This window comes from Corvus kubaryi, unplaced genomic scaffold (assembly GCF_017639235.1).
Source record: "Corvus kubaryi isolate FWS band 111438036 unplaced genomic scaffold, C.kubaryi_AGA036_p1.0 133, whole genome shotgun sequence".
NCBI lineage: Eukaryota > Metazoa > Chordata > Aves > Passeriformes > Corvidae > Corvus > Corvus kubaryi.
The window spans coordinates 7,209,613-7,231,894 of record NW_024580667.1 but is presented as its reverse complement, the minus strand read 5'-3'; the positions used below and the strand labels follow the sequence as shown (position 1 = coordinate 7,231,894).

At 36.8% G+C, this 22,282-nt stretch overlaps 1 protein-coding gene across 11 annotated transcripts in view; it reads right to left on the bottom strand.

Annotated features, from left to right (window-relative positions):
• The window catches only part of DMD (dystrophin), a 1,181,561-nt gene that overhangs the window by 338,509 nt on the left and 820,770 nt on the right, over positions 1-22,282 (bottom strand). For all 11 annotated transcript variants that reach the window (XM_042035506.1, XM_042035543.1, XM_042035536.1 and 8 more), the window contains 2 exons: positions 7,801-7,902; positions 2,626-2,734 (listed from right to left, as the gene is read on the bottom strand). In XM_042035506.1, coding sequence (XP_041891440.1) covers positions 2,626-2,734; positions 7,801-7,902 — 211 coding nt within the window. The remainder of the gene's footprint in view (positions 1-2,625; positions 2,735-7,800; positions 7,903-22,282) is intronic.

Here is a 22,282-nt window from a genome sequence, read left to right as displayed (position 1 = left end):
ATCCTGATGTCCCTGCATGTCTCTATAGGATCAGGAACTGAATAATTATCAACAGGAGATACTGCCATTGCTTCAAAAAATCCTTCCAAAATAATTTTGTGCATCTTTCTTTAAAAATGACCTTTAATGATATTGTTTAGCTTTTGGGAGGCTTTTGGTTAAAGCTAGCTCTGCCATAGCCAGTTTGAGTCCCTATGGTTCATGAGAGTCAGCAGCACAGAGTAAATAAGGCCATAAAAATATCTGTAAGGGGTTAAAATAAGTGCAGAACTTATAGCACAGAATGACCAGACCCATGACATCCAATTTCTTCCCTCCTCTTCTCCCATTCTTTTAAGTGAAATACAAAAACACCTTAGTAGCAGATATCTTTTCCTATCTTTGTGGAAAACTGCTGTCTTAGCCTGGAGATGAAATGGCTCAGGGGGATCATACCCATGTGTTTAAATATCTAATTGGAGGACTAAAGAAGACAGATCCAGACTGTCTTCAATGAAGCCCAGTGACAGAATAAGAAGCACATGCAAAAACCGAAATACCAGAAATTCTACTTGAATAGAAGAAGAAACCTTTTTTTTTTTTTTCTGTCAGAGTTGCTCAACTCTGGAAAAAGTTGCCCAGAGAGGTTGTAGAGTCTCCATCCTTGGAGATATTAAAAACCTGACTGGACATGACCCTGAGCAACCTGCACTAATTGACTGTGCTTTAAGCAAAAGGAATAGATGTCTCCCCAGGTCCCTTTTGAACTCTACAGTTCTATGTCAATATAAGTATAATAATGTGATCACAGTAAACTCAAATAAAGAAAAATTATGAATTAGTGTTATAAGCACAGGTTCAAATTTTAGTGCTCTTGACAATAGAATGGAAATCTGTCTTACTTCCTGCTTAATCCTTTATGGAACACCAGTGCTTTCATTTTCTGCATGTATAGTTCCATCTGCTGAGTCTCAGAAATGTTTGCAGTCAGAGACTACATTTTGCATTAAGGTGAGTAATTTTGCAATTCTTCAGATAGAGGTGAGGTAATATAAGAATATATACTCCTTTACTACTCCATGTTCTGGCTCTTGTTCCATTATTACAATTTCTTTTGTTACAGCAGATACACAACTTGCCAACACTCTTTCCCTCTGGAACCTGACATAACCTGTTCACACAGAAAACTGTCACAGCAAGTTTAGCACAGCAAAAAATTATTACCCATCTCCTTCATTCCCTCCACGTAATTACATGAATTCCTATAGAATGCCTTGGAACAAAATCATGCAAAGAAAGAATACTGTTGTCCTCTAGTTTAAAAATATAGTAGCGGCATTTGGCCCTTTTTAGAAAATTGAAATTATTGCCACGGAACCACAGCAGTCCTAAGGGACTAAAACCAAACAATAGTTCCTTTTCAGTAAGATTCAACATGTCACGAGCAAGACATCTTTTCTTGAACTCACACATGCTATTTGGGCAGGAGCTGGACTGTATTTTGGTACTGAAATTTCTGGATTCTCTCTCTATGGAGCAATTATGTAGTTCTCTGAAAAAAAAGGGCTTTTTGCTTTGCTGTCCTAGAGAGTCACTTGTAGAAGGTACAGAATTCTCCAATTTAAGATTCCTTGTGTGTTACCCACTAAAGCATGTTAAAAACAAGAGAGATCAACAACCCACATGTAATCCAACTCCAAGATTGATTACTGCAGCTGTATCATACCCTGAGTTACAGGCAATCTGACAGGGGTTGGGGGGACAGATTTCCTTCTGCTCCCACTCATGATGAGCAGCTTTCCAAACTGTATAGGTAACATTCTTCTTTCAAGCAACTGAAATGGTTCAATACCAAGTAAAGAATCTTAGAGACTTTAGAAACTCAGATTGAGCACAGTGTTTCCGTGAAGCGTTTCTTTTTCACCCCTACCTAATCACTACATTTCAAAGGAAAGGACTGGGAAATAAAATCCATCTATCAAGGAAAAAAAAGATGAGTTTGTAATCCTTGTAGGGAACAAGAGGTGCAAAGAGATATGTGAATAATCTAATATAAATATTGTTGAAATAATTCAAATGAAATGGAGATCAGGTATCTTGTTGCATATTCATGAATGCAAGAAACAAAGAGATCTATATCACAGACTTAGGGTTTAACTGCAGAATTACTCCTACCATGTTGTCATATGACTTTCTCTGTGAATAGACAAGCTTTGTTTTGAAACAGTCTCACTTTATTGCCCTATCAGTAATAATAATTTCAGAACTTCATTCTGTGACCAATTTAGAGATACTTGACCTATAACATTATTATCTTTTAATTTAAATAATTTGTCTCCCTTTGTAGTATTTCCTCCATTAGCATATGTAGAAAGTAAAAATCTCACCTCGTCATGGAATAAAAGAAAAATTACTTTGAAACAGTAATAATTTGAAAAGCATTCTGCAACCTTTTCATCAAATCACAATCTAATTTGTCTCCTGGAATACATTGCATAAAATAGAAAGGTAATGATAAAAAACCAACTTGAATGCCATAGTAGCACTTTTAAAGATGCAGAATTAATTTAGACTGTCTCCATTCATTTTCATTTTGATGTGTTCTTTGTAATTAATTTAAAAAAATACATGTTTTGAAGCACTTACAGACACCTGAAGATAGATGGCCAAATGCTGCTAACGCTGACTTTTCCTTTAGTTGTTGAATTAAGTGGTGTATTGCCTTCCAGTCAGCATTCAAGTCTTCTATTTTTTTCTAGAATAGAAAATAACAATATATTAAATTTATACAAATTAATGTATCACAGATTCATAGAATAGCTTGGGTTGGAAGAGTCCTTAAATATTGTCTAGTTTCAAGTCCCCTCCCATCATGGGCAGGGATGCCAACCAATAGATCAGTTTGCTCAGGGGCCCATCCAACGCAGCATTGTAATGTAAGCAAATGTAAACAAATGTAAATAAATGCAAAATAAAATAAGTTGGTTTTTTAGCCTGGTGGATCACCTGAATTAAAAAAAACCAAACAAAACAGAGAGATACCATAGTGAATTTTCACAAACGGGGGAGAGGGACAAGTAAAATCCTTTCCAGCTGCGCTACAAAAGTGTTTCCTGGTGTCAGAGCCTTAAAAGCATGTTTTCTCCTCAAAGTTTGGCAGCTGAAGCTCAGAGCTGACTTAGAACCAGCGCAGGTGCCTGACTCTGACCACAGAGAGACTTCCTGAACCAACTGCAGCCCATTCCCTTGGCCCTGCCCAGCCACCCGGGGTTGTGTTTGATTCCCCTCACAGGGCTTGATCCTGACCCTGCCAGGGACAGCACCCCAGCCTGAGAGGTCTGGCTTTTAAACTAAACTAAACTGTTACTATTAAACAAAACCTACATGAAAGTCTGGAGTGTGAATAACATCATATAATCCTGAGAGGCATTTAGGTTTGAAAATGGTGTTTCTACCTCTCTTTTTTCCTTGCTTTAAGGACTGTAAAGAAGGATGAAGCTAATTCTATGCTGACGTGTCCAAACTCTTAAAATGAAGACAGCATTTCTTTTTAAGCTGTTCTCTGATTCTCTGCTACAAAAGCACAGAGTACTGATGCCACTCAGGAATGCTTTTAGTATTCTATGGTTTCAATCCACAGTTAGATCTACAGTCGAAATCACAATCCAGCCTTGATAGAAATAGGATGCCTATTAAGAAAAGTACTTTAATTACCTAAAGTCTAAGATGACAGAGGTCAATAGTAGAGGGGTGGAGAACAATGCTCATTAAATTGATGTATGTAGCCACACACACACAGACTCTGAGATAGTAGGGAAGCTTTAGATATCAGGAAAAGATTTTTCACCTGGAGGGTGGTTGGGCACTGGACCAGGCTCCCCAGGGAAGTGTCACAGCTCCAAGCCTGTCTGAGTTCAAGAAGTGCTTGGATAACTTTCTCAGGCACATGGGGTGATTCTGGGGCTGTCCCATGCAGGGTCTGGAGTTTGACTCTATTCCATGATTCTAATACTGGTCCTTGCCATGAGCAGCTGCTTGATCATTCTTACATATATGAGCCAGAGATTTCTTCCCAGCAATGACAAAACATAAAACATGCCTACCACACAGGTTAGAGTGGGTTGTCTGGGGCAACAGCTACACCACTAATAAGAGAGCAACCAGTTCTAAACCCTTCTATCAAAATTACGGTTTGATCTTGCATCTGGCATAAAATAACATGCACACATTAAAATGTTAACTTCTTTGAGCACAACAATTTTGCTGTAATTTCAACTCTAGCGCTTTGGTGACAAGCATGAAGATCCAAATCTGGTGCACTTAGAACAAATTTTATAGATTTTCCTTAAATGTCAGCACTGGAGCAATTTAAGTGATGTTAACATCCTTATGTGAACTAATCTCACTGACAGCACTAAAATTAGATATGAATATTTAGAGAGAGAAAGGTAGTCTTTTAAATGCAAGACTGAGGACAATGAAAATAAATTCCTCACTACTTACTTCTCACACACCAGAGAAAAAGATAAATTGAGTGCTGTCTTAAGGAACCACAGCTTTCACTGGCACAGAAATCCTTTCCTGAATAAACTGTTCTGATTAAGTGCTGTTAATCATGAGATTGGGGCTTACATTCTTTCTATTGCCACTGACACCAGCAGTAACCTCTCCCTCCCTCACCTTCAAAAGCTTTACAGAAATGCATTTCAAAAGCATGAAATCCATTTTATAAAAGTGAATAGGTCTGATTATTAAAGTGCTAGTGCTTAAAGGATCACACATCTCATCCCATTCTTGACTCTTGAATCAGCACATACAAGGATTTCATTTGCCAACAAAAATGTTTTTACAGTCTTGCATTGAAAAATTCTATTTTAGTATGCTTGGTGACAGTGTGAAAATATACTTATTTCAGTGACATAACTATGAGATAAGATTAAGTACGTGTCAATAGAAATCCATGGGATTTAATTTACATTCAAAATACTATAATGGGAATATATTATAAAGGTAGCAAAGATAAGCAGCTAAACATTAGGAAATGCCAGAATAATTTTAACTATGAACATTATTTCAGATAAAATGCACATAAATTGCAGGGATATCTCTAATTTTCTGGCACATACCGCTTTTGAGCACAGGAAAGGTTTGTGGTGAGAATAAGTCAATAGGACCTCTACTTCATTTATTGAAAAGAATGGGAAGATTTGTGGTGAATTAAGGAAATAATGGAGGGAAAAAAGCAAAGCTGCCTCAGACAGCTAAATAATCTACAAATTTGTCAAGCAATGCTATGCAAGTAATTAATGCTTTTAAAGAGGGCATATAACTTTATCTTTTTTTCTGTGCCACACACTAAACAAGAACTATGAGTCTTGTTCTATGAGTCTTGAACTATGAGTCTAAGTATTGAACTGCTGCTTGCACTGTGAGTGATGTCCATATCCTGAACTGAATTAAGCAGGGTTCAGCCTAAACCAAGGGCACCAAAGCAGCTCTAATTCAAGAATTTTCTAAAATTTTGAGTTCTTAACTTTGCAAACTTGCTAACATCTTTCCAAAACCATCTTAATCTGAGTAAAAATTTTTTGCTTCCACCAAATACCTTTTATGTAGAAAATTATTTTGATGTTAATCAAAAAGTCTATGTTGAAACATATAAATAGCTGACTCTGCTGAAAGTAACTCAGGAAGAATGATGACTTAAGGAAACCTATCTACAGCATCAAGAAAGCTGTTCAGCAGTCTTGACAGCATATAACCACTGCTTTATGACTTAATGTATGAGACAGACATTGAACCAGAAATTAACACCACAGGCTGTGCAATTAAATGAAACTACAGAATGTAATGAAACAAGTAAAAGGCAAAGTGGGACTAAAAATTAAATATGCACCACTCCACAAGCTACAAATTTCCTCACAGATATGTTTTATAATATCATTGTCAAAACTACAACTCAAGGAACATTATAAGCTTTAAAAGAGTAATCATTTTCTAGTAAATCTGGTAAAAATTGGCAAGTTTCAGTCTTTGATGTGAACACTTAAAATATATGGACACAGCCTACACTTCTGTGTCAGAATTTTCAGCTAAACAGAGTAATTTCAACATCATTTATACTTCTGTCATTCTTATGTAAAACAAGTACTAGTTCTTCCTCTTGAAAATGGCAGCATTGGTCCTGCAATTCTTTATATGTAATTAAAAAATCTAGAAAGCCAAACCCTATAGTTTTCTGTTTGAGTACTCTCCTTGTTAAAACGTGGAATAAGATCCCCAAAGATGCAGCTGAAGTCACACAAAATGAGTAAATGCAGTTATTGTGGAGTGATTCTTGTTCCATCATCCATTCAGTGTGTAGATGACATTTCAGTTCCCAACAAAAATAGGGCTTTATTAGCCAGGGAAAACATCCAACAGTCTTGCTTCTGCCCACTCAAGTGACCTTGAGTTTACCTCTTCTAGCATTTTATCATGTTTACGAGAACTGATCATTAAAAATGCACATATACCAAAGGGGATAATAACTCCCAAGCATTTCTGTTCAGGAAAGAAGATGAGAAACCAAATCATTCTTAAACATGTATTAATTTCTAAAGTGACTATCAGTTTATCCATGTGTTCCTGTGAATGGAGATCTGCCAGTGGGATTTACAAGTAATTCGGAGGAAATTTTGTAAAGGTAGGAAAATAATACTTCCTATTATTATAGGAAAATAATAGTATATTAGAAAATAAATAAATAATACTATTTAGTCAACTATAGTGAACTATATAGAAAAACAAGAAATTCACTGTGGAGATCACCTATAGACAACTTTGTGAAGAAAGCCTTTTTCTCCCAGTTCTGGTTTTGGAGTGCTGTACATTTTGAAAAGCTTGAAATACAAAGTTTACAATCTCTGCCCAGTCAGAAGCAATTGTAATAGATACTTAGTGTAATCAATAAGCCACTATTACTGTTTCTGGGAACTCTTAATCATCACGTTTACAGATACTTAATTAGCAGTTATAAAACTAGAAACCAGAACAAGCTCTGGTTGCATGGTATTTGCCTCACTAGTTTGGTCTCCTGCCCAAAAAGCAGCTGAACCAGACATGAGAGGATGGCTGCTGATGACTTCAAGATTCCACAGGATAGAAAATTACACTCTAGTCTCAATGAAGGTCCACATAGTCTTTGGGAACAGTGTGTAAAATAACCCCTTATAACTGATTTATAAGCTGAGGGAGCAGATTCTACAGTACATTTTTTCTAAAAGAGAAGTGCTGGGAGGCATAGCTTTCCTAACAATGTGTCCTCTGCTCCAAAACAGCATCAAGTCAGTCATTCTAGATAAAATTTGGCAGAGAAATTGAGTGGGAAAATTCTATGTTGTCATGTGTTCTTTCCTTCAAAATGAAAAAAAAAAATAAAGCAAAGTACTCTCTTTATGACTTGACTCTTACCTTTTCTAGAAAATTTGCTCATTTTTTATTATTTGACAAAATTTCTGAGATTTTAAATAAAGGAGTTTTAAAACATGTTATGTGTTGCCATTAATAACACATCAAAAATTACATTTACTTTCAGTGTGAATTACTCTTGAATGAGTAGAACAACCTTAATGTGAAAAACAATATCCCCATCAAAATATGCAAAAATTTTTTAGCTGGGAACATTACATTTTCCCTGACTATGCCATCACAGAACAGAACAAATGCCATTTGCCAGGTTCTTTTATTGATTTTAAACAGAGCACATCAAGGACAAGTGTACAACAGGGGAAGCATAACCTATTACACAGTAATGGATATTGCTAAAGGTTGCTTCATTACCTTTACTGGATGAGTAGCTGGTTTTTCCTTATATAAATGACACCCTTTAGACAAAACCTCTTCCACATTCGGCTGTTTAGCTTGCACTGCTGCTTCAGTTTCCTAAAAAATAAAAACACAGGCAGTCTAGATTAACCATAGCATAAGCAATAAGACTGAATAGTCCTAAAGCTCAATGGGAAACTGTAAAACACCAGTAGACAAGTTTCTGCTCAGAATTGGTGTGGGGGTAAACACAAGGATAGTAGCAGCTAAGGACAAAGAAGATCACCAGAAAAAAACAAAAGCAAAGTGGGATGGAAAAGAGTAATGCTACCAAAATAAACAGTTGTAGGTCACTTAATCTTGAAGGTTTCAATAAAATGAATAAAAAGCTAACAGAAATTCATAGTAAGAAAGACAGGCATGAGAAATCGCATTTAAGCAGCTCTGTTGTTTTGTCTGTTTTACACTACCAGCTGATGAAAAGCGCACTGGTTAACATTTTGTTCATACACTACGTGGCATCAAAACTGTCTAATGAGATGCCAAAACGATACTGAGTTTAGGAAGATTAAAAATTTCAAAAGAAGACTGCAATTGTGAGTATTAAGCTAGCACTTATGTAGTAAAACACTTACAGAAAAGAATTAAAAAGAAAAGCACAGTAGCAGTGACAGTTCCTAAACGTACAGGAAGGAACCTACCATTAGCAACACCCTACTGAATTAACAACAGCATATTCTCTAGTAATTTCCTTTTTAATCTGGAAAGGCATAATCCATGTGCTAACATAAGGAAATTCCAAGCAACCTTTCCCAATATACAGCAGCTTCATTTTGCCAGGCACTGACCAAATAAATAATGGGCAAAGTTCTACAATTAATATAAAATAAAAAAAAAAAACAAAAATCCAAATTTACCGAAAATTGTAAAAGAAAAGATAAACTACATCTGGAGTTCCAAGATTCATAGTTTATTTCTTTTTTTCTTCTAGTAATATGAGCAAAATAATATCTGAGTTATCAAAATGAATTGGTTGGGTATTTTTTTCCCCCCTTTCTTTACCCACCTACTTTATAGGTTGATTATCTTGTCCTAATCAGTATTGCTGACTATCCACTGACTCTCCAATTTAATTTTCTGTCCACATTCTCAGTTATCATAAATGTGACAGCAGACAAGATTGTGTGCCAGGTATGTCACTATCTGAGCTAACACATAATTTTGTTGGTGGAAATCTGTTCTTTTTACTGCAATAAACCTGCTGAAGTCTGTGCAATTTTAAGTCCCAAAAAGGGACAATTTTGCTCCTATGTTTCAACTCAACAGGTAAAGTATGTCTACAGTGTTCTCTGAAACTTTACTTGCAAAACTTTATGGACAATCAGTAAAAATAAAGGCTTAGTAAATTCAATGCCATCTTTCATTTTTCTTTTCAGATACTGTTGGTCAACAACAAACGAATTGAATTAAACCTTGTCTGACTTCTTGCAATGATATTTGAAATATGTTTCAATTTCATTGTGTTTTATTATGCATTTCAATGTTAATGAAATATAACTGTAAGGATTCTTAGAGAATGAACACTGAAAAACAATGCACAGCAAAATTGGGATATTGAGGGGGGTGAGAGTTTATTAACCTTTTGATGAAACCCTCATTAAAGTCTTATTTTCTTTCTGTTTCAATACTGGGTTAGCTTTCTACTTCCCTATTCAGCACATAAAAAAAAATAATAACCAAGGAGTGCTAATGAAGAGGTAATTTTCTCCCAATCTTAATGAAAGCTAGGCATTTTAATAATTGTTATTTAGCTCTCATGTCATTGTTTGTTTGGGGGTTTTGGGTTTTTTTCTTAAACTAAGCCATAGGCAGTATTCAGCCAATATTTTCTGTCATGTTATTCTACATGTCTCAAACACTCATCTTCTTCTATGACAGCATCAGTTATCACAACAAATTTTGTAGCAAGAAAATCACATTACAACTCCCTGTGGAGTCTAAGAATACCAAGACCACTGTGGATGTGCCTATGCTGCAGCATGAATGTGCCTTTGAAGTGGATTTCTCCATCTTCCCCCCCTTACTGGACTTTGTTTTCCACCATGGACTGGTCTAGGAGTACAGACACCATTTTCTTTCAGGCTGTAACCAGTGTGGCAGGTGTAATGTATTGAGTTGTTAAGTCACTGTTTCCTTCTGCTCTACAGTTTTCTGGAGTTACATGAACTAACCTTGTGTAGTCTGATCTTTCAAATTCAGTGGCCTTGACCTAAACCAAAATGCATAGTGCAAGCCTATCCAATACAGCATGATGCTTACTTTGAGATATGTGTGGGGATAAGAATAGAGGTAAGAGTACAGGGAAAAAAGAGGTTCTCAATATCTTGGCATTCATTTGGACACTGCTGAAATTAACAGGTATCTTATTTGTCAGAGCAGCAAAAACTTTCTTTGATTGTCGCCCAGTAATCCCAACATAAATCAAAAACATAACAAAATTATTTTTTAAATAAGTGCACATCTGGCATAAAGTTGCTGTAGTAACTTTGCGGGAGCCCTTTGCCCAGTTCTTTGCTTGATGGGAGAGCCCCTTGATGAATTCTGCCCAGTGAGCAAGTTTCCAGCAATTTCAAATCCATTTGCTAGGTGACACCCTATTAAAAGGGTTGACAGGCAAGAAAGTAGTTACAGGACTCTGCTCCATCATTTAATTCCCTAAGAGAAGAAAATGGTAATGACCACAATATAGCCTCCAATGATTTGCACACAAAAAAGACCACAGTTATTATCTAGGCTGTGCAGGATCCAGGAGAAGAGCATATTCCCAGAGCAGAGCATGACCTCTGATCTTCATCATGCAGGACAGGCTACTGCTGAAGCTAATAGGAAATGTAGATCCTCATGCCCATCAGTTTTAAGAGAATATCAAAGTCATATTTTTTTTTAAGTCCTGATCAAGTCCTTATCCCCACTCACTTTGCTTGCTGTGGGAGGATGCAGAGCTGTCTCTGGGAGACAGAGCTGACTGCTGGAATTGCACAATTTATGAACTGCCTGGGAAAGCAATCGTAATGCTACTTCTGGGCTGGGTGATGAATATGCTAATTAAACTTTTCACACATATGGCAAATCAAAATACATCATCACTGGAAACTGCTGTTTCTCAAACATGTATAAACAACAAGAATCAGAGGCTACCTTTTTTCCATGACGCACTATCTATGAGTTTTCTGTGGTGTTAAAGTAGTGCATCCAAACTGATGAAAGCCTGCGGCTGAATAAGCCACATTGGCTTCTGCATTTCCAACAACATGTCAATTCAACCTGCTGAACAAAGTTACAGGCTGAAAAAGTGGCAAGGACTTGTCTACAGCCCCATCTGGACTATGAAAGTCTGTTGATATAGCCCAGAACTTAGAAAATTCATATTCCCTAGCTGAAACCAATATATTGACTAAACCTCTGGTGTGTATGCCAATGGAAGACAAAGTTTGATGGCGTGGCATATGTTATTTCAAGAGATGGTAACTATCCTAGCAGACACAGACAGGCTGTTTGACATATGCTGCACATATATTAGAAGGTCCAGTCAACTACCTATAAATGTATCAGCAGCATTTTCAACTGAGTGTTGGTCTATATTAAGAATCACGAGCACTGATTCACCTTCTCTGGTAACACTGGCAACACTTTTGGGATCAATTTCCCCATGAGCTTATGTCCTTTGGACATATTCTGCAGGGACAGTAGGAGAAGCTCAGGGTAATTAACCTGCATCTTCATGGTGAAATACAATGCAAAAACGGAATCTTAATTACAGCCTCAAATAAAAAAATAAAACTTTGAAATTAATACAGTGAGTTGTTTCAAAACCTCTTGTTGTTTCAAGTTTTTTAATGACCTCGTTTTAGCAAGACAGTATGTTCAATGAAAATTAAAGAAGAGAATTTATTCACAGGAAAAGAGAACTAAGCAATTTCCCTTTACTGATCAAGACAAGGCAGTGATGTGTAACAAGCAAATACAATAAATCTAAAATCTAAAACTATTTGAATGCTTTTAATTTCAAACAAACTTTTCTGAAACAACCAACTATAAATCCCTACATATATTTAACTTGATAATGGAAAACTTCATTTAAATATGCTTCTCTTGTAGATGTAGAAGAGTGCAACTTGTAATGAGAATTCTTGGAGGTGGATCTTCTTATTCATGCACATAGAATCATTAAGGTTGGAAAAGACCTCCATGACGAAGTCCAGCCTTTGGCTTAACACCACCATGTCAGCAAAACCATAGAACGAAGTGCTTGGAACTTGAACATCTTGAGCACTTCCAGGAATGGTGACTCCACCACTTCCCTTGGCAGCCACTTCCCTGGGGCAGCATATCCATCCCTAACTCATTCAGTGAAAAAATTCTTCCTAATGTCCAGCTTGAACCTCCCCTGGCTCATCTTGAGACCATTTCCTCTTGTCCTGTCACTGGTTGCATGGGAGAAGAGACAGACCCTCACCTGGGTACAGCCTCCTTTCAGGTAGTTTGAGAGAGTGGTAAGGTTTTCCCTGAGCCTCTTTTTCTCCAGGCTAAGCCACTGCAGCTACCTCAGCTGCTCCTCGTCAGACTGGTGTTCCAGACCCTTCCCCCACTCCACTGCCCTTCTCTGGACTCACTTCAGCGCCTCAGTGTCTCTCTTGAAGTGAGAGGCCCGGACCTGAACAAACGATTTGAGGTGTGGCCTTACCAGTGTCGAGTACAGGGGGACAATCACTGCCCTGGTCCTGTTGGCCACACTATTGCTGGTACAGGACAGGATGCCAAAGGCTATCCATGCTGACTCTTGTTCAGCTGCTGTTGACCAGCACCCCCAGGTCCTTTACCTCCAGTCACATTTCCAACCATTCTTCCCCCAGCCTGGCCCTGTTGACACTCAAAAAACTGGCCTCAGCCCATCACTCCAGCTTGTCCAGATCCCTCTGAAGAGCCTTCCTGCCCTCCAGAAGATCAACACTCCTCCCCAACTTGATGTTGTCTGCAAATTGCAAACATTTCACCCTTTTAGAGAAGTGAATTCCATCTTTCTCCAATAGGGCTGGTACCGTATGAACTATCCCATGATCAAAAAGGCCAACATTTCCTCAATGACAACAATCTTTAAGCTATGTATTGATCATGGGTTCTCCTGGACCTTTCAGCATTCTTACCTGCTACCAAAGGGATTTAGGAAAACCACCTGTGTTCCTGTCCCTTCAACCAGTCATGCCAGTACCCTGCAGTCCTTTTTGATTGCCCTAGAACTTGTCACTGCTGACTTGGACAACCAGAAGTGGGTAATAATCAGAGGGCCAAATCACTCCAGGGAGTCTCTTAATAATGCCTCTTATCTGGACTCCAGGGAGGCAGAAGACTTCCCTGTGGGATGGATCCAGTTTGTACACAGGGCCCTCAGTTCCCCTTGGAAGGAGTCACCTACAACATTATGCTTTTTTATTAACGGCTGCAAATGTGAAATTTCAGCAAGGTTCATTGAAACATTCACACCTATCTTTCAAGTTACTATTCCCACACATTAAGGAAAAAGCTATAAATAAGTGGTGAGGTTCTGAGTGCCTCATTTTTTCCTCACATGCAAAAAAAAATAAAAGGGCAGTAAATAGAAAACATGAATATATTCTCATTTTCAAGAATTCTGGTTCTAAAAAAGTCACCTCATTTTTTCCTTTGACTCAGCTCCGCACATTCCCATTTATGGAGCAGGATAACAAGCTAAACCACCACAAAGAAGAATGGTCAGAGTAGACTTAATTAAAATACATCAAATACATCAAAGTTCAGCTATACCACAGTAAGCATCAGATCTTGATGGCAGGCCAGATAGTACAGTCAACGGCATTCTTGCGAGTCACTTTAGATATTTATACAACATTGCTAGAATACATCCAAGATATGCTATTAACAGTTCTGTGGCCATCTTGAGTTGGAACCTAATCCACTGGGGAAAAAATGCAGTTGCCAGTATTTAAACTTCCTGAATAAAGACTTCAATCAATTTGGATAAAATTCAAGGAAAGGCAAGCTCTTACCGTTGTTCTTTTTTACATAACAGATGAAATGGTTTGATAACTCTCTGAATATTTTACTTATCTCTATATAGAAATAAAACACTTTGTGAACATCTGAATTACAGAATTTAAATACACATTCCTGTCTTAGGGATTTATGAAAAATAGTTCAAAATAACGCTCTGAAGTAATTCAATTTAAAGACCATTCCATTAGTGCCTAAGTCAAAGCTTAGCATAAAATCGGTTTATCACTAAAATTAATCTGTAACTAGTGGACAAACAATTTTATGCACCTGCCTCTAAAAATGACATTTTAATGAGTAAATAAAGTAATCATTCTTTTCCCTGTTATATTAACTGACTGATCTTTTAAATGTGTGAGAATAAAATTTGATCCCAAGCCCATGCTAGAAGCTATCTTAATGCAGAAAAGAATACTGTGAGATACATTCAGCTTTTTAAAGTAAAGTATGCAAACAAAAGACATCTGATTTTAATGAGAGTCTGGAAAGTTGATACAATTATAACTCTTGAAAAATGTAGAAAATTTTTGAAATATTATGGAGCAGGAACAATCCTTACACAGAAAAGAGCAGTACATGAATTATTTCTTTCTTCTAAAAGTGCAATTTTAGAGTTCGTAACTCCTTCGTAAACCTACGAGTGCAGCCTTTTTGCAGTTTGTAAAATATGCCAACACAATGTCTTTTAAAACTTGGTGTGTTTTTCATCATTCTGCTCCCTGCAATATGTCTTATTCCTGGTACTGGAAAAGAGAAGGAAAGAAAAGAACAAGGAAATCCTCCACAAAAAAAATGGAACTAAGATCTCAAAATTTAAGCCATGCAAAGCACCTGAAATTGCAAACCCTACAACTCTCCAGAGTGAAATTATGTTTTATCCAAAGCATGTTTTCCTGTTGGCTAACAGAAATTTGTGAGCTTCTTCTGTATTTCTAGAGGAGATGAAATATAGTAATTTTTCCCCACACAGAGAAATCACTATCTATCCATTGCAGCTGTCTGTCCTGAAAAGGAAATTTCCTGGAGGTACTGAAGATAGATGAAATTATTAGCTGTAAAGACATGACCTGCAGATATGGTATATGAAAAGAATTTGGCTATGGTGGTCATATACCGATAAAGCACAGTTAATCATCCAGTTGGACTGTGAAATAGTGCAGTAAGAAGAATTCTTTGAGATTGGATGTGATTCAGACTATTTCATTTTGAGACTGGACAGGACACAGGATGAAAGCTGCTTCTGTTCCACCAGGACTACAGATCCTTTCTGATTTCCAGCACACAATGTAAAAGAGATAATAACAAACCCAAGAGAACTGACAAAGAAGGAAATTTGGCAGAAAAATAAAATGAGAAATTCTTGCATGAAAATAAGGGAAGTCCCAATAATTTTACTAGCCCTCTCTCAGTATTCTGTGCTCTTAGATGTTAAAGAATAGCAGTTTTGGAGGAAGAAAAGTTATTTAGATTGACACAGTAGCAGAAATGGAGTACACCACAAACACCTTGACTGGTAAGTGAAATTTGGTGGTAAATATAGAAATATTGAGCCATGAAAATTGTTTATTTCTTTTTGTAAACAGGAAAGAGAAATCAGAATTTATTCTCTCTTATTGAATAAGTAATTAAGTTTTATTCAATAAACTGATTTTAAAATAATTAAAATTGTGAGGGAAGCATTAACATATTTATTTATTTTACCATCAAATTTTTGGTTGCTTATTATTCTCTTTCCTAGTCAGAGCTTACATGCAAATCTTCATTCTCTTTTCAAGTTTAGTAAAAAAATCATTTTCAGAGGAGTTTCTGGCTACAAAAGAGAATAAGAAAAGTAATAGAAATCAAAACCTGTTACTGGTCTAGCACTTGATTGTAACATGTTTTTAGATATGCCCATCTTATGGTATTAGTCTTTCATAAATAATTTTAAAAGAATGGGCATGAGAATGTATTTCTACCACTTGTCTTCCAGCAGTTACAGTGCCATAGTTCACTGGAAGGAATGGCAAAGACTGCTCCAGTACATTGCTTCAACAGCAGAAGTGGAGGTAGATTCCAGTAAATACACTTTATGTTCTTGTAGTATGGAAAGAATGCTGTTTGCTCATTTTCAACTGCTTAGTTTGCAAACGCAAATGGAGAAGTTATAGCCACACTCTGAGTGGTGGCACCTTTTATTTTAATTCCATAAATAAGTATGTTATTGGAAGTTGATCTTTTTAGAATCTCAACCATTGATTTCATGCTGAAAAAAGAAATTTCTTATTACAAAGAATGAAAAGAACCAGTAAACAAATGCTATTCAGCAGGGCCCAGGTTTACAAGGGTGTATTGGGCATAGCTGGGATGAGCTTAACTTTCCTCACAGCAGCCTGGATGGCAGTGTTTTGCATTTGCAATGAAAACAGTGTTGATAATGCAGGCATCTTTTCGCTGTTACTGAGTAGCACTTACACACCATCAAGGCCTTCTCTGTTTCTCATGGTGCCCCACCAGCAACAGGCTGGAGGTGCACAATAAATTGGGAGGGGACACAGTGGGAACAGCTGAGCCCAACTGACCAAAGGGATATCCCAGACTATATGACCCAATGCTTAGTAATAACAGCTGTGGGGAAGGATGAGGGGGACATCTGGACTAAAAGAGTTTGTCTTTCCCAGTAACTGTTACTTGTGAACGAGCCCAGCTTTCCTGGAAATGGTTGAACACCTGCCTACCCTTGGGAACTGGTGAATGAATTCCTTCTTTGCTTTGCTGCATGGGCAGGTTTTTTTCTACCTGTTAAACTGTCTTTATCTCAACCCATCAGTTTTCTTCACCTTTGCCCTTCTGGTTCTTTCCCCCACCCCACTAGGAAGGTGGGGGCAGGGGGGTGTGCAAACAGCTGTGTGGGGCTGAGCTGCCTGCCATCATTAACCCCCCACAATAGGTTAGAAAGTATTCCCACCTGACCTGCCAAGCATCTTGAAATGCAAAATTTTTCCAGTGAAATGCATTGACTCTCTTTACAAGAGCATCTCACAAGAGTTTAGCTTTACAGCACTGTACCCAATGTCAAAGCTGCCTTTACTTGGAAGTTTAGCACAAAATCTGCAACAGGATTGAGTGATTTTCATATTATCACTAACTTTAGTGTGAGAAAGAACTAAGATCACTTTAGGCATACATTTTTATTTTTACTTCAATCAGCAAGTAAAAAATAAACCAATTCTTACTCAAATATCAGCCAAATCAAACATATGAGTATCTATCAGATACCAAAAATTCGTATAATTTCCAATGTACAAAAAACTATGAAGATATACACTGCCTGTTTCTAATATTTATTACATAGCGATCAATTCAAAGCAAAGGAAGCCAAAGGTAGTAGGACCTTGTGCAGCCGTAAGTGTTAATTTGAATGGGCTCCTCTTCAGATTCCAGTATTTTAAACTGCTTGTGATCAGTAGAGAAAAATATACAATCTTACAAAATAGTTACTGTTTCATAAATAATGTGCTATTATCAAGAGCAATAATGTCCAAGACCTTTAAAGAAGTGTGTTTTGAAGAGATAGAATGTTTTCTGTTAAGAAAAGAGCATATAAAAAAGATGGTTAGAATGTCAGAAAACTGTTTTGGTGAATAGGAGAGGAAATTTCTCATCTCAGAAAACCTAACTACACTGAAGCAAGCTCTAGTTTTGGCAGTGACTTCAGCAGAGCAGGTAAACTGCCCTGTCATTTCTCTAAGTTTACTCTTGTATTTGTTTGCTTATATTAAGCACACTTTGAAGAGTACCTGAGCTGTTATCAATAGTACAAGGAGGAAGCCAAAAAACAAAGCTGAGGTACAAGCTCACTAACTTCTAACCAGCTCACGCACACTTCTAAGAAGCTTACACTTTCAACAATGAAATCACATCTTGATTTATTACCCATTATTTCCTAGAAAAATACTACTACCCATCAAATACGTGATCACCTTTCAAAAATCTTTACTCTCCTGAGATGCTGGGACACAGCATTTGCAATCCATCCTTAAAGCTGCAAAGTCTGTTACAGATTAAATTTACAAGGATTATCATTGGGAAAATTTTGCCACATATTCACAATCCACCTGCAGTTAATATTGTTTAATATCCTTGCAACTGGAAAAGATCTCTTTAGAAGAGATTTGGACACAGACTGTTTAAAATTTAAATGCTCAGAGCTCACAAACAAAACATTGAGCAGGTTGCACCTCAAAGTCCCGTAAGAAAATTTCTGGGAAGAGTAATAACTGATTTAGACACAAGATATCAAGCTACAGGTTCTGTGAATTGACTGACGTGTACTGCAAGTCTGAATAGTGAATTAAAAATAGGACTAGTTTAAATAAAGTTTAAATTTCATCATCAGAAGTCTTTCCAGTGCAGCTTTTTGCCAAATCAGGTGTTGATGCCAAAATACAATGAGACAGATCTCTGAGGTACATATTCCTAATGTGCTCTTAAAGACAAACTACACTACCTCTTCTTGTATATAAAAACTATTCCTTTAAAATTATGTTAGCAAAATGAAAACGTAAAAGAATCAGTAAAGTGTTAAAATCTGACTTATCTGGGCCTAGATTGTCAAGAAAAACTGACAAATGATGACTGATGGAAGGAAAAATACAGCAAAGCCCAGTTGGCATTTTCATTCTCTCCTGAGGGTGAATTTTCTTTTCTTTATCTAGAATTAGGTTTGCTACTCTTCAGCCATGCTCTTCTCTTCTGTTCTAACTTAAGGTTGTCAAGTATATAATGAAGTGATTGACAAGAGTTGACAGCCTTCTTATTGTCATTCAAAGTTATCAAGGACAAAATCCAAATAAATGTTATTTTTTAAAAAGAAAGAGTTATTCATTTTTTGTTAAGGATGGCCAGCTTTTATCTGCCAAAAATAAACATAATATGGTATTTTAAATATGACAAGTGACCACCACAGACAGTAAACAGATATAAATTCTACACGGACAGAGAGTTTGAAGCAGTATAATCAAAAATCAAAGCTGTATAAGCCTTGGAAAAGGACTCAACTGTAGAGGAGTACAGAAGGAGTGAGTGATGACCCAGAGGTAAGGAGGGAGTAAAGGGGAAAGATTGGGAAACTGAGTAAGCAGGGACGAAGGACCATTGAGATTGCAAGAGGATTTGGAGTCAAAGGTGGCTGGAAAATATAAAGTGGTTTGTTATATTGTCTGGAGAAGATGACTTGAAAAGGTCAGCAGGGTTTTCAGTGAGCTAGCAGTAGAAACATTAATTTCTGCATTCTGTCAACTCACTTCCTATCCAGAAGTGTCATTTCTCCACCCATTCCTAAATGAGACTTGCATTTCTGTCCATCCTTTCCGTATCCTCATCATCTATAATAACCTAAATCTGTCACAATCACCCTGGAAAACTGTTTTCCAGGGGAAACGGCAGTGCTGAAACAAAGACCTAAAAGAATTCCCAGAAAGTGTAGTTTTAACCTCTTCTTATGGTTAGAAGGAGATATGATAAGGCTTTTAACAGGTAGGACGTGGAGGAGCAGGCACTACTACCTCCCTCTTTTCCTCCAGGCCCTCTCCCCATATCCTTCCTTCCATCCCACACATCCTGAGCTCTCCTGAAGAGGTAAGGAGCACCAGCTGCAGACATTTACAGAACATGACGGATAGGGCTGTCTCTTCAGGTTGGAATAGAGCATCTTCAGTTCCTCTTTTAACAGCAGGGGAACTGGAATCAAGCTGAGCATCCCAGGCCATTTCATCCTAAAAAGGGTAAATCATTGCAATGGCAAAGAATTTGCAAAAGTATTACATTTAAATGAGCCCGACATTAATTTATGCAGTGGTAATATGCATATTATTAAAATAAAATATGGAAATGCAAAAGAAGAAAACCTAAACACTGTTTACTTGATGTATTCTTTTCCACACTGTGCAGCTTGTTCAACCAGACAGAGAGGAATATGGAATAAAGTTGAGTAAATATTTGTATTTTCATTTCCTTATAAGAAGTTTTCTGTGTACTTTTTACATTTGCTGCCACTGACCAAAAAAACAAAAAAATCAGAGGATAAAACCTGCTGTTTTATGTACACTTTGACCCAAACTAGTAAATGGACTTTTACACTAATTTACAATTAATTCTATGATCACAAAAGGTTTATTTTGAGAATGTAATAGACAACTAAGAAAGTAAAACAGCATTTAAAATATAGAATATACAGAGTATAGAATTCTTCCTTTGTTTTCTGGACTACCACTAGTCAAACCTCAAAATTAAAGTACACCAATCCTTGGCAAGATAAGAGTATGTTCCAGGGCTCTTTTAAACACTAAAAATATTACTGGTCAATTCCTTCCGCAGCATTTTTCTTTCAAAATTTTGTATTTGAAGTAAGAATTCACTAAATAAAGTTTCACTGCCTCAGAAACTTAGAATGTTTTAGATGGAAAAAAATAATTGAAAATGTTATTAAATGAAGATTGCTATCAGTAATGAAAGTTATCAGAGGTACTAGATACTTCTTTTCTAGGTTAACTAAGGTGTTTCTGGACTGCAGTACTGGAGAGCAAAAGAAAACAATAAGTTTTATAATGCTAATTGAGCAGGGCTGAAGAAATCTGTAAATTTCAATTTTTCAGAAGACTTAGACTGACCTTATAAAAATACTGACCCATAGATTTCAAACACTTAATACCAAAGCAAAAAATCCACAGTAACAGCTAAAATTTATGAGCAACTAAAACCGTATTAGTATGAGCCTATTTGTAAGCTTTTCTTAGCTTACTAGACAACATACTTTCCATTCTTTACATATTTTGGTTTCTAAAATTGTTTTTGGCTAATAGTATCTTGTTGACTACATCACAACACAATAATACAGCTTTGCTATGTACGTATTAGAAAGAAGTTGGGCTTTTTTGGCTGTAAAAGAAGCTTTTAAGTCCCACTTAAAGTATTTTTCTAAAGCCTTAGCACACCACAAATGTTACACAGACTACATTTAAAAAGTGCAATCTGACTGTAACAGATTGCAAAAGGTTGATTTTATCTTAGTCACAGTTGCAGTAGGTTGTAATATGAAAGCTTTTACTCCTGATCTGTCTTATCCAGTCATTTTGATTTTTATATACTTAAGAAAGCCCTATTATTCTCACTCTGTTCTTCCAAAAGCAGCATGAATTTAACCATGCTCTGAAGCTTTCTAGGGTTCTTCCTGTAAGCAAGACATCTGGGAATCGCTAATCAAAACTCTCAATAACTTGGGGTCCTGTCATACACAGAATTGGGATTGAACAGGACTATGAGGAAATAAATATTTAGAGGAAAAGAAAACTGGGATAAATCAAGAAAAAAGTTGGTTAGATTTTCTGAAGGTATTGTCTTAAGCTGTCAAGTAGACCAGCATCACTTCCGAGATTCCCCTTTTTTTCTTGCAATTGAAGTAAACAAATCTCAGCAGAACAGTCAGTAGGATGATATAAAGGTCAGCATTTGCACAACTTCCTTGAGCCATAACTTTGGAGCTCTACAGATTGTTGATGCCGTAGGCAAAGCTGTTTCAAAGTGTAAAGTATAGGTCTACGTCCACATGTTCAGAATAACGTATCCCTAAAAGGTTTAAGTATATTAAATCTGGATGGCTGGATCAGAATAAACACATTTCAAAGTGCTCATGTATGTCCTTAAATGTCCCATTAAGGAGACAATGCAGAAACGACTACAACTTCCATTATAGCAACATTTGCCACCTACTTAGACTCTGATTATCTGACTTAGCCAAAATAAGCTTGTGATTTAAGATAACCACATTATTATCAGGACCAAAAAAATACTTGCTTTGACCACTACAATAATTGCTTTTTGAACTAATACTAATTAGATACTCCATATTTGCTTTCTTGTCTGAATTAGGACAGTACTGTTGGTGAACAAACAGAGTTTAGGAAAGAACTTAATTACAGTCTATTAATGCAGTATTGGACCTCTCTCTAGTTTGCAAAGAAGCAGTGACAGAAAGATGGAGTTAAATAAACTCAGCTGAGGAAAAATGTGCAGGTTTTTACCTCAACCATTGAAGTAATTTACCAGGAGATGTGGATGACTGTTCACATGTGGAAATTAGAAACCAGTCTTGGTTGGTTTGGTTTCATCTGGGGCTTTTTAATTATTATTTTTGAGAGAGGTGTGTTGCAGTTCAAGCAGAAAATAAGCAGAAAACTGAAAGGATGACTTTGTAAAGCAGGTCTGACTGGATGACCAGAGTAGTATCTTCTGACCTTACAGTGAACCAACTGTACTAATTCTCTGCATATCTCAGAGATGACACATTGTTGTCTGTTCAAAGTCAGCTGCACGGTTGCCATACGGTATGCAAGAGTTGTAACTGTTTCTGTATAGATCTTTCATATAAAAT